The sequence below is a fragment of the Salvelinus sp. IW2-2015 genome, linkage group LG13 (assembly GCF_002910315.2).
Source record: "Salvelinus sp. IW2-2015 linkage group LG13, ASM291031v2, whole genome shotgun sequence".
NCBI lineage: Eukaryota > Metazoa > Chordata > Actinopteri > Salmoniformes > Salmonidae > Salvelinus > Salvelinus sp. IW2-2015.
The window spans coordinates 30,447,348-30,464,286 of NC_036853.1; the positions used below are offsets into that span (position 1 = coordinate 30,447,348).

At 40.2% G+C, this 16,939-nt stretch overlaps 1 protein-coding gene across 1 annotated transcript; it reads right to left on the bottom strand.

Moving 5' to 3' along the window:
• Window positions 1-216: 216 nt before the first annotated feature.
• On the bottom strand, window positions 217-9,507 carry LOC111971679 (dual specificity protein phosphatase 22-B). Its single transcript, XM_023998527.2, has 7 exons — window positions 9,134-9,507; window positions 8,850-8,883; window positions 7,037-7,119; window positions 1,813-1,862; window positions 1,601-1,675; window positions 1,343-1,514; window positions 217-1,103 (listed from the first exon to the last, which is right to left on the bottom strand). The coding sequence occupies exons 1-7, from the start codon at window positions 9,152-9,154 to the stop codon at window positions 951-953; spliced, it is 588 nt and encodes a 195-aa protein (XP_023854295.1). The 5' UTR covers window positions 9,155-9,507; the 3' UTR covers window positions 217-950.
• Between the last annotated feature and the right edge of the window lie 7,432 nt (window positions 9,508-16,939).

Consider the following 16,939-nt stretch of genomic DNA (forward strand, 5'->3'; position numbering starts at 1 on the left):
GGAAAGTGAGACAATCTGTTCACCAGTCGAGAGCAAAGCAATTCTTTGAAATGATATAAACCAATGATATAGGCTAATTCTACATCCTGTCACGGAAAGCCTAAGCCTATATTATATTATAACATCTGTCTCCAGTAGGCTATACATGTAGGCTATAAATGAATAGAAGTCTATCAATCGAAATCCAACTTTCAAATAAAGACCCAACAAACTTAATCAGAGACCAATTTTTTAATTAGTAGCCTATGTAATCATTATAATTCCTAAAGTCATAGGCTAATTATCATTGTGATAAAGAAGATTGCCTAGTGGGGATAAAATGAAAATGTGGCTGTGCTTGGTGATATAGGCTAACTTCAACCACCTCCGTATGCATGGAAACAGTCGACACATTTTAAGTACTTTTTTATATGTCATGGTCAAGAATAATCCATCAAAATCTCTGTCGGTCTACAAAGATACAGTGCTGCGTTTCACATAACTTTTAGGCCTATGAATATACAGAGATGTATTCCTCGTATTAGGCTAAACACAAAGCACACACACAAACCCACACACGTCACACTCTCAGAGGGGGAGGGAGTGTGTATGGACAGGAGTGGGGGAGATGATAGAAGTTCGAGGTTTACTCTCTCTCTCTCTGTGTGTGTGTGATGTAGGCTTGTAATGTATCTTTCCTGGGCGTTCAGATTGACTGCTCTTGCATGTTGCTGTGACTGTTAGGGGAGAGCAAGAACCCAGTCGCACACAGGGACCACTGAGAAACCCCCTCATGACAACCTGTACATTTTTTGTAATCAACATTTTCCAGTTGGTCTAACCTACAGTTGGTTGAACTGAATAAGAAACTCAGTCCCACCAATATATATTGAAGTCAGAAACAGTGATTGGCTGGCCATTGAGTGAGTGACAGCTGTCTGGCGTGGGCTGAGCAGGCAGGAGACATGGGGTCATGTGTTGCTGGTGGCTAGCTGAGCTGCCGTTGCCGTGGCCGTTGCTATGGACTCACGGATGGCCTGAGACTTCTGCCACAGAAGGGCTCTGATCTCCTCTTCATCATTAAAATGGTTCTCCTTATACCTGTCCTTAAACCATTCCCTATACTGAGGACAGAGAAGGAGACCGGAGAGAGTGTCAGAAGAGTGGGAGAGTTGAGAGGAGGAGAGAGTCATAAGAGAGGGAAAGATGAGAGGGAGCAGAAAAAGAGATTGATGGAGAGAGTAGAGAACTTGTGTGATAGCGATTGTGAGAGAAAGATAAATAGATAAGAGGAGGAGGAGAGAGAGAAAGGCAATACTCAGTGGGTTAAGAAAAGAGAGAGAGAAAGAAGACTGTCACTGACCTGTGCCACCTCTAGATTCTCAAAGTCCTCTAGCTGCCTTAAGAACCCCACGTTAGGTCCAGCACACGGCCGTACCACCCTCACCGCAGCTAACGACTCCACCCAGCCCCGCCCAGTAACTGTCATGATGTACACCACCACCAACGTAACACTACGAGACACACCTGCCACACTGGGAACACATCAGTCAATCAATTACATCAATTAGAATGTCATCAAAACATTCAATCAAATATCAATACATTTAAAAATGCTCACCAGTGGACCAGGCAGCCTTTCCCTTTGAGTCTGGACTCGTGGATGAAAATGATGCTGTCCTTAAAAAACGGGGTCCTGAAGACAGATATAAAGCTTGGACTAGRACTGCAGTTTGAGCTAATAAACGAACATTTAGGGGCTATAAAGTCACGTAACGTTCATCATTTGTTAATTAACCACGCACACGTGCACACACAAACACAGACACTTACAGGTTTTGTTTGGAGGCATCAGCAGCAGGGATGCAGAGGTATTTCATCTCCTGTGGAAGAGGACAACTGGAGCTGAACAACAAGTCAACAACATATAAAACATTGACATACCCAATTTGACATTATGCATTTGGGTCCATAAACATTGTGTCATAATGCAGTATGCCAACATACTATATCTAGTGATGAGGCTCTTTATCACTTCAGTTTGAACTCTGTGGTGTTGGGGGTCTTCTGCTCTCTTCCTCTTTCAGGTCCTAACAAGGGACAAACCCCATGCAGTAGCGCATCATGACAATACAGATTTACTCTCTCTATGTGCATGCATGCGTGTGTGTGTGTGTGTGTGTGGTGGATGTGCACCTGACAGCTGATGGTGAACCATGGCCTCAGCGGGCAGAAACGAACCGTCCCGTTATGACTGCGCCTCCGAAAAAAAAAAACTCTGCGATATAGAGAGCCACGGTAGTCCTCCAACTGGACAGGTCAGACAGACAGCCGCACACCCCCCCCGATAGACAGTAGAACACGGGTAGGAGTAGTCCGAAATCTAATGTTCTAATAAACTCATCTCAACTGGTCATCCAAATAATGAGTCATCACAATCAGCAAAGCTACCCACAATACAACACTGTCAARATCAATCGTCATCATAGCGATTTGTCATGACCACAATTTACCACACAACTCTAACCAAAACTGTGTGCAACGAATTAGATTTAGAAAAATACACCGCAATTAATACATAGAATATTAATCCTGAGAAGCATTACCAATTTCTGCTAAAATTGCCCATGTCAACTTCACCAGGTTGTTAACTAACCTCTTCCCTCTCCAAAACCACAGAGCCATCTTTGCAGAAATCAATCAGTATAACCATACAAGTTGACTGTTGGGTATGCAAATTGACCCTCCATCTGGCTTGCCATTAGTCTGCAAAGAGCTGAGTCATAGAGGCTTGCTAAACAGTTGATCAGTTGATTTACCGGTAGAATGATAACGCATTCTCTAGTAGTGTGACGACTTGCCGAGGCGTTTCAGCTGCATGGCCTTCGACAGGGAGTACTCCCTGGCCTCCCTGAAACTTTGTTTCCATTGAACATGCCATACAAATAAAGGAATTTTTATTAATTATATGAAGAGTGCCTTGGTCGTCCTTTCTTTTTGATAACCAATTTACCCCTTCTATCAAAGAGCACCTTCTGTCTACCAAAATCTACTATTGTGTATCTTAATACTGTGATAGAAGTTGCCATTCTCTCTTCAGCATAATAATAGTGAAAGCACACTACTGTACACACAACAACTAACTGAGATGCTGTCACAGACTGATAAAGTGTAAAGAGATTGATACATGGTTTTCAGGCTGGCTTTAAATGAGAAAATATTAAAGTTCAGAGACAATACTTGTGTGTGTGTGTTTGTTCACAAATATGGTGTATTTAGTATTTTATTGCTTTTCAGTGCAACTGAAACAGCTGCAGTCAACAGCACTGAAGGAAAACTAGTTGATAACCGCACAGCTCATTTTAGCATTCTCAGTTTGAGGTTTGTCCTCTCCCCATCTGTACTTATCTCACACAAACACACCTTTCCCACTCTCTCATATAGAAACATATTTGAACATCCGAATGAAGCCCTATCTGAAAACCCAGATAAACATTTAATACAGTCGTGAAGAGGGCACGACAAAGCCTATTCCCCTCAGGAAACTAAAAAGATTTGTCACGGGTCCTCAGATCCTCAAAAGAGCTGCAACGTTGTGAACATCCTGACTGGTTGCATCACTGCCTGGTACGGCAACTGCTCGGCCTCTGACCGCAAGGCACTACAGAGGGTAGTATGTACGGCCCAGTACATCACTGGGGCTAAGCTGCCTGCCATCCAGGACCTCTACACCAGGCGGAATCAGAGGAAGGCCCTAAAAATGGTCAAAGACCCCAGCCACCCCAGTCATMGACTGTTCTCTCTACTACCACATGGCGAGCGATACCGGAGTGCCAAGTCTAGGACCAAAGGCTTCTCAACAGTTTTTACCCCCAAGCCATAAGACTCCTGAACAGGTAATCAAACAGCTACCCGGACTATTTGCATTGTGTTCCCCCCCCCAAACCCCTCTTTTACGCTGCTCCTACTCTCTGTTTATCATATACGCACAGACTAACCGGTGCCCCCGCACATTGGCTACCTGGACTATCTGCATTTAACCATACCTACATGTACATACTATCTCAATCAGCCCGACTAACCGGTCGGTGCCTGTATATAGCCTCCCTACTGTTATTTTTCACTGTCTTTATTACTGTTGTTTTTATTTCTTTACTTACCTATTGTTCACCTAATACCTTTTTTTTTTACTTAAAAATTGCACTGTTGGTTAGGCATTGTAACAGTATAACTTTAGTACCGTCCCCTCGCCCCGACACGGGCGCGAACAAGGGACCCTCTGCACACATCAACAACAGTCACCCACGAAGCGTCGTTACCCATCGCTCCACAAAAGCGCGGCTCTTGCAGAGCAAGGGGAACCTACTTCTAGGTTTCAGAGCAAGTGACGTAACTGATTGAAGCGCTATTAGCGCGTACCCGCTAACTAGCTAGCCATTTCACATCCGTTACACTCACCCCCCTTTCAACCTCCTCCTTTTCCGCAGCAACCAGTGATCCGGGTCAACAGCATCAATGTAAGTAAGCATTTCACTGTAAGGTCTACACCTGTTGTATTCGGCGCGCGTGACAAATAAAGTTTGCTTTGATTTGATAGAGTTGCACTTTCATGTAATTATGAAATTGCAGGCAGGTCACCCGTGATACAAGTCAGTATTCAACGTCCATCCATGTTCGAGGATGTCGGGAGATGATGTGAAAACTGTCCACTAGGGGCAACAGTGAGCACTGTCACCTTCAAGTAAGTTTCGGTTTTGCTAGGGCGTTGTGGATGGGCGTAAGTAGTGATGTTACGTTTGATACCGGAGCTCTGAGGCATGCGTCGAAATTGCTAGCAGTGTGCCAATGCGTGTATCACTTTATCAGAAGTACGTCATCAATGACGTCCGAAGCTTCGTTTGATCACGTGCTTTTTCAAATCATGTGTTGCAAAATGCGAGCTCCCACAGAAATTGCTGTGGTTCCAATTTATTTAGTGTAGTATAAGCTTCTGTCTTAAGCATCATAAATAATGCCTTAGGTTCAGTTTTTTTTAAATAGTGAACTTGAAAGCAAAAAAAGTGTGGTAACTTTACAAGGATTATCCACATGCGTTTCGAAGTTCATTGCCTGTACTTGCAAACGACAAAATAGAGGGGTACAGCCATGTAACAAAGGTTGAAAACAGGAGAGCGATACACCCAACTCAACATGAGGTAGTGTCCCGTTAATACTGTGCCAACTCTGGGTGATGACATCACAGGAGGGTAAAGGTCACSGTCAACACCAATGTCCATAATAACCATGCTCCCATGAATAGTAATAATACTTTACTGCAGTTAAGTCCACCACCTATTCAGTAGGAATTATTTATATAGTGTCCACACTATAACAAAAAGGAAGCATGGTGTAAGATACAAACCTGCTATTCCAACTGATTATAGTTTACTAAATCCAACAATTTACTGCTGCGCCAAGATGTTATAATGAACACAACAGAGAAAAAATACCTCTATCTGATAATCACATGATACTATTTATTGCTGACCAGTAGATGTCACTAATGTGCATTACGACCAGATAATGAAGCTTTGAATAATTTACCGTTTTTAGGCAGAATTTGGTGAAAGCGCCGAAGCCTATAGAAAGCCTTGGTTTCCCATCACTACGTGTAAGCGTCTTCCTCTGATTTCAAGGTTGCATGTTCAAGTACAGCGAGAGAAAGTTTTTTTTTTATTTTTTTTTTATTATATTTTTGTTTTAAGCCTATCCCGAACCTTAACCCTTACACGAACCATTCGGAGTTAATGACTAACCTTAAGAATTATGAGTTTCTGCGTAAACTTAACCTTAAACACTTCGAAATTTGACATTTGGAACAACTTCGAAATCTGACGTTTCCGAAACATGGATGAACGTCTCATTCTGACGTGAGACTTTTAAAGCTTGTAGGAATATAAGGTTTCAATAATGTCATCAGAAAAGGCAGAAATCTAGTTAAGACATTCAGCTGCTAAATGATGCCTGCATGCCTACATTTTGATAAAAAAAAGTGTAGAATAATTTAAACTCACCAACATCCAGTATCAAATAAACATTTCTGCAACTCCACCTTGAGTTGCATAACATGAGGTACACTCTTTAAAAAAAAAGATGCTATCTAGAACCTAAAAGGGTTATTTGGCTGTCCCCATAGGATAACCCTTTAAAGAACCCCTTTTGGTTCCAGGTAGAACACTTTCCACAGGGTTCTACCTGGAACCCAAAAGGGTTCTACCTGGAACAAAAAAGGCTTCTCCTATGTGGACAGCCAAAGAACCCTTTTGGAACCCTTTTTCTCTGAGTGAAGAACCCCATTGTCTTGTGGGTGATACCAGAAGTCTAATACTTTCCATATACCAATTGAAAATGGGGATAGGAAAGTTTGACTTTCAATACAACTTCAGTTTTCTATTTCAGGAGTCGTAACAGAGAAGTGTGAATTGGTGACATAATGAACATCGTATGAGTATTTGACTCAGTACACAGCAAAAATGACTTATGGGTATTTTCTTTTCATCCACAACTATCTGAGAACCATTATTATACAGGCATTGAGGCGTAGAACCTTTGACTAGACAACACTGTTTACAAAACACACAGCCTAATATAGAAAGAACAGAACACTTTCCAACTGTCACAATGTAATGATTATATCAAGTTCAGCCCTTATATTGCTATTGGCGATATGACTGTGATCAAGTGGGATTAACTGGGTGTTAGTTATTCAAGATCAAGCATAGCCTCCCAAGGTTATGATATAAGTAGAGTAGGATCAAAAATKATCTATACTTATCGTTCCATTCAACTACTGCAACCAGATATCATTCCATACTAATATAACAAGGCAGGCAGTAGACTGATTGGTCAGGTTATACTGCTGAGCCCAATATCACACAGGTCGTAACTCTAAGGGCTGGTTCCCTGGACACAGATAAAGCATAGTCCTGGACTAATATACAATTTCAATGGAGAATCTCCATCTCCAATCCAGGTATAGGCTTCATCTGTGTCAGGGGTGGGCAAGGCATAGTCTCACCTCTAGAATGGGGGCAGCGGTGTCATGGATGGAAAGGATGTGGGTGATATTGTGCTTCGCCAACAGCTCCTTGTCCCGCGCATCTGAGAATAAAAAACATAATAATATAATATGTAATTTAGGATATGCTTTTATCCAAACCGATTTACAGTACAGTGAGTGCTAACATTTTAAGTTTACTGTATGTACATGATCTCTGCAGGAATCGAACCCACGACCCTGGAGTTGCTAGCGCCACACACTTACCWGCTGATAAAAATCACGTAGGCCCTGTCCTCAAATTACAAAGACCCTTGGCACCCCTGTCCTAAATAAAGAGTTTTCTGCTCAACAACAACAACCAACTCCCCAAGGATCTCCAAGCAAATAAACTCTCACAAACAGGTTTTTCTTCATTTGAACTGAAAGAAAAAMCGGAAAASCAGTGTTTCTAAAASAGCACAAAAGCAAGAAACAGTAAATCTTYGAATCAAATTCTGTCTTTAAAAGGAAGCTAAAGGTTGCCGAGGGCATGTTTTCTCACGCTGGGTTGGTTTACTGAATGGTGAGGTGATATACATATGGACTAGAAAGGACTCTGAGGAAATTAGGCCCAAGCCTGATTATGAAATGACGTCCAACCCAAACGGTGCACAGTGTAGGAGTCAGTAAATTGATGATGGCTGGTGTTATCTATTATATAATAACAATCATCAAATCAATTATTTAGAGCAAAAAAGCACACACACACACACACACACACATACAGTGGGGTCCACAATTATTGACACCCTTGATCAAAATGAGCAATAATGAATTTATAAAATAAATAATTCAAATACTGAGCTGTACTGTATGCTAAAAAAAAAGGGAAATTATGTTATTTTATACTAATACTAATTGCTTAGAGAAAGAGATTTTGTTTAACAAGTAATACATTTTTTCAAAAAGGTAGGGGTAAAAAGTATTGACACCCCTAAAGATTCTTATAAGTAAGTAGTCAGAAGTTAAGTATTTGGTCCCATATTCCTTGCACACAACGACTACATCAAGCATGTGACTCTACAAACTTGTTGGATGCATTTGTGGTTCATTTTGGTTGTGTTTCAGATAATTTTGTTCCCAATAGAAAAATGGTAAATAATGTATTGTGTCATTTTGGAGTCACTTATATTCTAAATAAGAATATCATTTGTTTCTACATTAATGTGGATGTTACCACGGTTACGGATAATCCTCAATGAATCGTGAATAATACGGAGTGAGAAAGTTACAGAGGGTTAAAGATCATAGCCCCAAGACATGCTATGACCTCTCCCTCTCACCATTACCAATAACAGGGGAGGTTAGCATGTCTTGGGGGTATGATCTTTGACCCTCTCTCACTCATTATTATTAACGATTCATTCAGGATTATCTGTAATCATGGTAGCATCCACATTAWTGTAGAAGTGTTTAGGAACATATTCTATTCTTATTTACAATAAAAGTGACTGAACATTTCACAATACATGATTTACCATTTATTTCTATAAAAAAAATAATCTAAAACACAAACAAAATGAACTGCAAATGCCTTTTTCATCTTTATCAAAGGTATCAACAATTCCGGACCCCACTGTATATGCTTATTACACAAGCACACACTCTTATTAAATAAAGACACCCTCATAACTGTGCTTTAGTGGATCTGTGTAAAGATCTGGAGAACTGAACAGCAGGTGTGGGACACCCACTGCTACACACATGCCACACACACACACACACACACACACACACACACACACACACACACACACACACACACACACACACTGTAAGGGAATTACTTTACCTTTGAAGTTTCCCAGATAGAGATCAGGCAGCACCTACATGATGAAATACATGTTTATTCTCGAATTATTCTGTATAGCTTATAATAATAATATTTATATTTATATTATTTATAATAATAAAGAGCCCGCTAATTGTGGCCTATTTACTGCAGTCTATCTTTGAGCCATTGTATTTAACTGAATTTCGATAGCTTAACCTTTCTCACAATCAAAAGCAGATGATGTCATTCCGAGAAAGCCTCGGACACACACGTGCTCCAATTGACATAATTATTACCGCTACCTTGTTTATTCCATTCCCCATGTCCTGGGTGGAAAATATCCCTCTGCCAGACGCTTCAATCTAATGCTTAAATGTCTTATTCAAAATAGATAGCATAGTAGTCTGAACAGCCTGTTTGAAATGTAGCCAATATTTTCGGGATAATTTATCTCCCAAAAGCAGGTAGCTGGTGACAAGCCCTCTCAACAGGCAGATAGTAGTCTTTCCTTTCGTGTAGTTTTCAGGTCATTCGATCTTCTCCTGTTCCTAACTCATTATCTATTTAATGAGACCTTGGAAGTTCTGATAGAGTGTGCGTGGTACCGGGTTTGCCCGTTGTGGTTATGGCTGCAGACAGTCCATTAATCTAACTGTTGGTCATTAATAATGACGCAATATGACCTTAACCCTGCTATGTGACTGTTTTGGTATGTGGCCATCCCGTGGCCACTGCTCTCTGGGGCTAAATATATGTCTCAGTGGAGTGAAGTTGAGATAGACAGAGAGATCCAGGGGGCAGAGGAGGCAAGCCCATAGCCCATACCTACAATAGCCTTCATAACCCACAGAGCCCCAATAATCCATCTCTCAGTTGCTCTGAACTTTTAACCGTCTACTCACCACAAAGCAAATTCTCCAGTGCTAAATCAACACTGACAATTTTCAATTTGACACTTGGCCAGTGTCTATACAGGTCCACACTTTTGAGTGTTAATATTTGTGTTGTGGAGAAAATTACCAGGCTGGATACAGGAGTGCAGTTTGGTTTAGAAAAAAACCTCTCGTGCTCTACAGCCCACCCCAATTGTGCGCATGTGCATTACCGATTAGGTGTCGTAACATAACACTGCCGTAATACATTACCGCTTAGTAACAGCATAGTAACTAATATAAACAGCTATACACTACCGGTCAAAAGTTTTAGAACCCCTACTCATTCAAGGGAGGCCATGTAGTGTAGATCACCGATACTACAGTGAGTATTTCTCCTTTGGCAAGATAATCCATCCATCTGACAGGTGTGACATGTCAAGAAGCTGATTAAACATCATGATCATTACACAGGTGCATCTTGTACTGGGGGCAATAAAAGGCCACTCTAAAATGTGCAGTTGGCATGCTGGGAGCAAGCAATTGGCATGCTGATTGCAAGAATGTCCACCAAAACTGTTGCCAGAGAATGTAATGTTAATTTCTCCACCATAAGCCGCCTCCAATGTCATTTTAAGACCACGTGTAACCACGTCAGCCCAGGACCTCCACATCCGGCTTCTTCACCTGTGAGATGGTCTGAGATAAGCCACCTGGACAGCTAATGAAACGGTGGGTTTGCACAACCAAAGAATTTCTGCACAAACTGTCAGAAACCGTTTCACAGAAGCTCATCTGCATGCTCAACATCCTCACATAATAGTATTTTCTTTATTGACACATGCTTCTATGTCACATTTACAAAGACATCTGAAGTGGTAGCCAATATGTTCAAACATTGATAGACCAATTAAAAACCTAGACCAATTAAACTGGTACAACACTTTCACTCACAGGTGGCCAAAAATAACTAATTCAAAGCCACGCCCCGACTAAGCCATGCATCCAATATAATTTCCCAGTGTGACTTGCCTTTTTGAGTAATTTGTAACATTACCACCCATGACTGCATTTGTTAGTGACCAATACAAATCGATTCAAATCAAATTTTATTTGTAACATGCGCTGAATATAACAGGTGTAGTAGACCTTAATGTGAAATTCGTACTTATAAGCCCTTAACCAACAATGCAGTTTAAAGAAAAATAAGAGTTGAGAAAATATTTACTAAATTAACTAAAGTAAAACAATTATTGAGTAACAATAAAATAACAATAACGAGGATATATACAGGGGGTACCAGTACCGAGTCAATGTGCAGGGATACAGGTTAGTCAAGGTAATTGAGGTAATACACTGCTCAAAAAAATAAAGGGAACACTAAAATAACACATCCTAGATCTGAATGAATGAAATATTCTTATTAAATACTTTTTTCTTTACATAGTTGAATGTGCTGACAACAAAATCACACAAAAATTATCAATGGAAATCAAATTTATCAACCCATGGTCAGGATTTGGAGTCACACTCAAAATTAAAGTGGAAAACCACACTACAGGCTGATCCAACTTTGATGTAATGTCCTTAAAACAAGTCAAAATGAGGCTCAGTAGTGTGTGTGGCCTCCACGTGCCTGTATGACCTCCCTACAACRCCTGGGCATGCTCCTGATGAGGTGGCGGATGGTCTCCTGAGGGATCTCCTCCCAGACCTGGACTAAAGCATCTGCCAACTCCTGGACAGTCTTGGTGGCAACGTGGCGTTGGTGGATGGAGCGAGACATGATGTCCCAGATGTGCTGAATTGGATGCAGGTCTGGGGAACGGGCGGGCCAGTCCATAGCATCAATGCCTTCCTTTGCAGGAACTGCTGACACACTCCAGCCACATGAGGTCTAGCATTGTCTTGCATTAGGAGGAACCCAGGGCCAACCGCACCAGCATATGGTCTCACAAGGGGTCTGAGGATCTCATCTCGGTACCTAATGGCAGTCAGGCTACCTCTGGCGAGCACATGGAGGGCTGTGCGGCCCCCAAAGAAATGCCACCCCACACCATGACTGACCACCGCCAAACCGGTCATGCTGGAGGATGTTGCAGGCAGCAGAACGTTCTCCACAGCGTCTCCAGACTGTCACGTCTGTCACATGTGCTCAGTGTGAACCTGCTTTCATCTGTGAAGAGCACAGTGCGCCAGTGGCGAATTTGCCAATCTTGGTTTTCTCTGGCAAATGCCAAACGTCCTGCACGGTGTTGGGCTGTAAGCACAACCCCCACCTGTGGACGTCGGCCCCCATACCACCCTCATGGAGTCTGTTTCTGACCGTTTGAGCAGACACTGCTCTGGCAGTGCTCCCCTGCTCCCCCTTGCACAAAGGCGAAGGTAGCGGTCCTGCTGCTGGGTTGTTGCCCTCCTACGGCCTCCTCCACGTCTCCTGATGTACTGGCCAGTCTCCTGGTAGCGCCTCCATGCTCTGGACACTACGCTGACAGACACAGCAAACCTTCTTGCCACAGCTCGCATTGATGTGCCATCCTGGATGAGCTGCACTACCTGAGCACTTGTGTGGGTTGTAGACTCCGTCTCATGCTACCACTAGAGTGAAAGCACCGCCAGCATTCAAAAGTGACCAAAACATCAGCCAGGAAGCATAGGAACTGAGAAGTGGTCTGTGGTCACCACCTGCAGAACCACTCCTTTATTGGGGGTGTCTTGCTAATTGCCTATAATTTCACCTGTTGTCTATTCCATTTGCACAACAGCATGTGAAATTTATTGTCAATCAGTGTTGCTTCCTAAGTGGACAGTTTGATTTCACAGAAGTGTGATTGACTTGGAGTTACATTGGGTTGTTTAAGTGTTCCCTTTATTTTTTTGAGCAGTGTACATAGATAGGGGTAAAATGACTATGCACTTTGTTGAATTTGTTAATTCTCTATCCTGTGGACTTCACCAAATTAGTTCTTACTGTTGTTGAATGTTATCATTACACGTAAACTGATTATGACAATACATTACATATATCATGAGGCTTTACTTTGATGGCCAAGATTTACCCTAACACAGTGGTGTTAGGAACCTCCTGGGTTACGTGCCACATAAGGCCAGCAAGTCTGATTATGCTGGTTTACAACATGATGTGTAATTCCTATTGCAATCCAGCCAAAGTTAGGACATCCAACAGTTCTAATTTTTATACACCCACAACCTGCATTCTGAATGTCTATCATTAGGAGCAGTGATGAAGAATACTACCTAAACCATTTAAACTAGAACAACCATTTCAGTAACAGGTGCAATAAATCTAACTAACTGATTGAATTAGTTTAGAAAAGTGTATGTTATTTATCTTTGTGTAACATAAGATTAATCAATCAATCAATGTACAGGCAAAAACACAAATATTAAAAACAATCCTAAAAAAATCTAGCTGCAGTAGAGCATGCTGGGAATTATGATAATGATGGTGAAACAATGTGGTTTTCATGGTCCACAGAGTAAAACTGACCCAATCACACCCTCACACTCAACACTGATTATTAACATCAACACTAGGGGTTATTTTACACAACTGATTGTTAATTCCACTGTTAGATAGTTAATTTAAATCCTGAATCAACACTGACACAAACACAGGCCAATTTGCTGTGCAGGTACATGCATTTGCAGTAGGTGTACAACCGCACTAGGTCTATAAATTAAAGAAAGTTTAAAAAAATTGGACGTCCAGTAGGCCCCATGGTTTGGGCACAATTCTGTTTCTCACAAAAATGGACTATAAAGTTTTAATTCATTATATTCTGTTCTATTCTATATTCTTCTGCTGCTGTTGTCATTGTGGTAGGTTATTCTATTAAATGCTTTTATTCATTACAATAACCTTTGACGTTAATATTGTTTCACCTCCACTGTTCTGTGATGCATTTTTAGCAGAGCTTTGTGTCTAGTGTGTTCATGTGTGTGGTTTGTGTGTACAGCATGAGATGGCACGCAGCTGAGAGGAGAGGCATTTACAATAAAAGAGAAGTTTCATGAAGAGAAACATTCATAGAGATATGACGGATGTGTGGGTGTATGGTACAATGGTACTTGGGGGTGAATAACTCATGCACAGTGCAGACGTATGTATACCTACACTGGTGAAAGTAAGGGGGGGTGGAGAGGGGGTTGGACACAGTAATGAGGGAGGTCATGGAGGTAACTGTTCGAATCAACCTAAAAAAAATAACTTCAACTGGTTACAAGTAAATTAGTTAGGKTCTCTCAATTGAACAAAAACTACATTTGTTTGAAACCAATATATGATTCAATGCCAACTGTTATTTGATTATTTCAACACTCAACTTACTTATCCTCTTTGGTTAAATCTAATGAATTACAAATACAAACACATTTTTCATTTAATTACAACTAATCTTGTTTTAAGTTAACTTTGTACTATTGAATGACCTATCTAAATTTCCTCAATTCAGTAAGAAGCAATTATAAACACTGACGGTCAAAAGTTTTAGAACACCCACTCATTCAAGGGTTTTTCTTTATTTTTACAATTTTCTACATTGTAGAATAATAGTGAAGACATCAAAACTATGAAATAAGATATATGGAGTCATGTAGTAACCAAAAAAGTGTAAAACAAATCTAAATATATTTTATATTTGAGATTCTTCAAATAGCCACCCTTTGCCTTGATGACAGCTTTGCATACTCTTGGCATTCTCTCAACCAGCTTCATGATGTAGTCACCTGGAATGCATTTCAATTAACAGGTGTGCCTTCTTAAAAGTTAATTTGTGGAATTTCTTTCCTTCTTAATGTGTTTGAGCCAATCAGTTGTGTTGTGACAAGGTAGGGGGGTATAGAGAAGATAGCCTTATTTGGTAAAAGACCAAGTCCATATTATGGCAAGAACAGCTCAAAYAAGCAAAGAGAAACAACAGTCCATCATTACACTAAGACATGAGGKTCAGTCAATACAGACATTTCAAAAACGTTGAATGTTTCTTCAAGTGCAGTCACAAAAACCATAGAGCGCTATGATGAAACTGGCTCTCAGAGGACCGCCACAGGAATGGAAGAGTGATGAATGAGTGTTCTAAAACTTTTGATCGGTATTGTACATTCCTTGCACAATGAGAAATACATTTTGTTCAATGTGAAATAATGTTTCTAAACTTACTCTTCACCTTTACATTAAGCAACCATAACTCCATAAATAAGCAACGACTGTCTAAACACAAAAACCCTATCAGGATCATTATATTCACATGCAATTATGCAAGTATTACAATAGATGGTTAAAGTGTAAAGATGTCAGTGGATAACAAATACAACAGACCACATTAACTAGAATGACATTCATTTTCACAGGTGGGAGAAGAAAAAAAWTTGGGAAGCCAGGCCCCCAATAAGCCACGCCTACAACTATTCTGATAGACTGCCACTGCTACATTGCCCCCACCTCTGTTCAATGTACTTGTGCATGAGGTGTTGAAAGCAATTTAGAAGCGTTCTTTACATTTTTTAAATCAAATTGATAGGGCAGATTCCTTATTTAATTTCAGACAAATTTAATAGAATAGGTTCAACAAACCGAAGCACAATATTACATTTTCCATATCAGTAAAAGCACCTCAGATGAACAACAGCACCATCCCACATTGTACAGTGTGAGGAGGCAGAAGAGGGTAGTGGGTTCATAAGATTTGAGGAAATGATTCTGAAACAAGGAAGAGGGGGCATTTTCTCTAAGAGTTGGAGGGGAATGGAGAACGGAGGTAAATGTCCCACCTAGGAGTGTGTTTCAATAAATAAAGCTAAAAATAAATGTAGGCTACAGAAAAGCATGTGACAGAGGACTGTACAACAGGCCTATAGGCTACTCGTATGGAAAATCAAACCTGCCATAATTAGAAATGAATTAATAAATAAATGCACACTTAAATCAGTAAATGAGCAAGGAAATACAAAACTACTGACCAAAATGCATGCATTTTTCTCTCATACAGTATATATTTGTATTAAATGATTGATCTACTATCATCAAACGTCTGTGGGTGGTATCTAACACACCATTGGTTGGTTTGTCCTAAAAGTAAACAATTGAACTACACACACACACAAATCAAATCAAATGTATTTATATAGCCCTTTTTACATCAGCAGATGTTACAATACTTTCGGAGATCACTGTAGCTACAGTAGCCCAGTTCCTCTGGCAGGTTGTACGGCTGCAAGTGATAACAGTGTCCTGGTGCAGCACACCATAGATAATCACCCTTTGGGCAATCATAATCATACCATTTTTCAACTGGTCGTTCAGTACAGTACCGTTTCCGTTTAATTAAACATTGAACACCGTTCTGTCCTACTGAATGCACCCCAGGCAAATCCAAATTCAGCAGAGCGCCGTGACATTGATCAAGCAATTGTGTGTTAGATACAGTATCACCCACATACGTTTTCTTGACAACCCTTATTGTCATTTTGGATGAAACAAAGTAAAAATAAATAAATTAAGAAATAATATAAATAAATAAAATTAATGAAAGTGGGAATAATTACTCTATTTATATGTGCATTTATTTATTCATGTATTTATCTATTTATGTGTGCATTTATTTATTCATTTATTTGTAATTATGGCAGGTTTGATCCTCCATAGTATGAAGGCCAAGTATTGAAGATGCATTTGACAGTAATTTGTGGAGCTTAGACTAACATTTACCAGTAATGGTAAAGTTAATTCAAAACCACTTAATCTTTTACATATTTTCATGTTATTTCAAAATCATTTTTCTAAATAAATGTTTATTTTATTAACATAGTTTATTTGCTCAATTGCAGTAGAATTCAATTATATTGTAATTACATGTTAGGCTAATTTGAGCTAGTGAAAGATTCACCTCCGTACTTTCGACAAAACGCACACTTGTGTCGAAGGTGTCGGCGGGAACTTCAAGCTATAAATTCAACAAAACAAACTTTACTTTACACGTTAACCCGATGATAATTTTGAATCAAGTGAAAACCGTCCGAAGTGATTTAGAAACTTTTTTGAAAATTGCTTGTTATTGTGGGGGAGAGGACTTTGCAATACAGTTAGCAAAAAAGTTGTGCATGGTCCAGCTCTACTGGTAATTAAAATGCAGTGTTAGTGTCAGTAAATATGATGTCCATTCTACAGTAGCTAGCTAGCTAACTATTTGCAAATATTGCAGTGTTCTACGTTCG

Bases quoted from the DNA above. Each gene is read 5' to 3' on its own strand.
- LOC111971679 (XM_023998527.2), bottom strand. From the start codon at position 9,154: ATGGGGAATGGAATAAACAAG. The intron at 7,120-8,849 runs GTAAAGTAATTC...TTTTATTCTCAG, and splicing joins CTATCTGGGAAACTTCAAAG to ATGCGCGGGACAAGGAGCTG. The intron at 1,104-1,342 runs GTCAGTGACAGT...CTCTGTCCTCAG, and splicing joins AGAATCTAGAGGTGGCACAG to TATAGGGAATGGTTTAAGGA.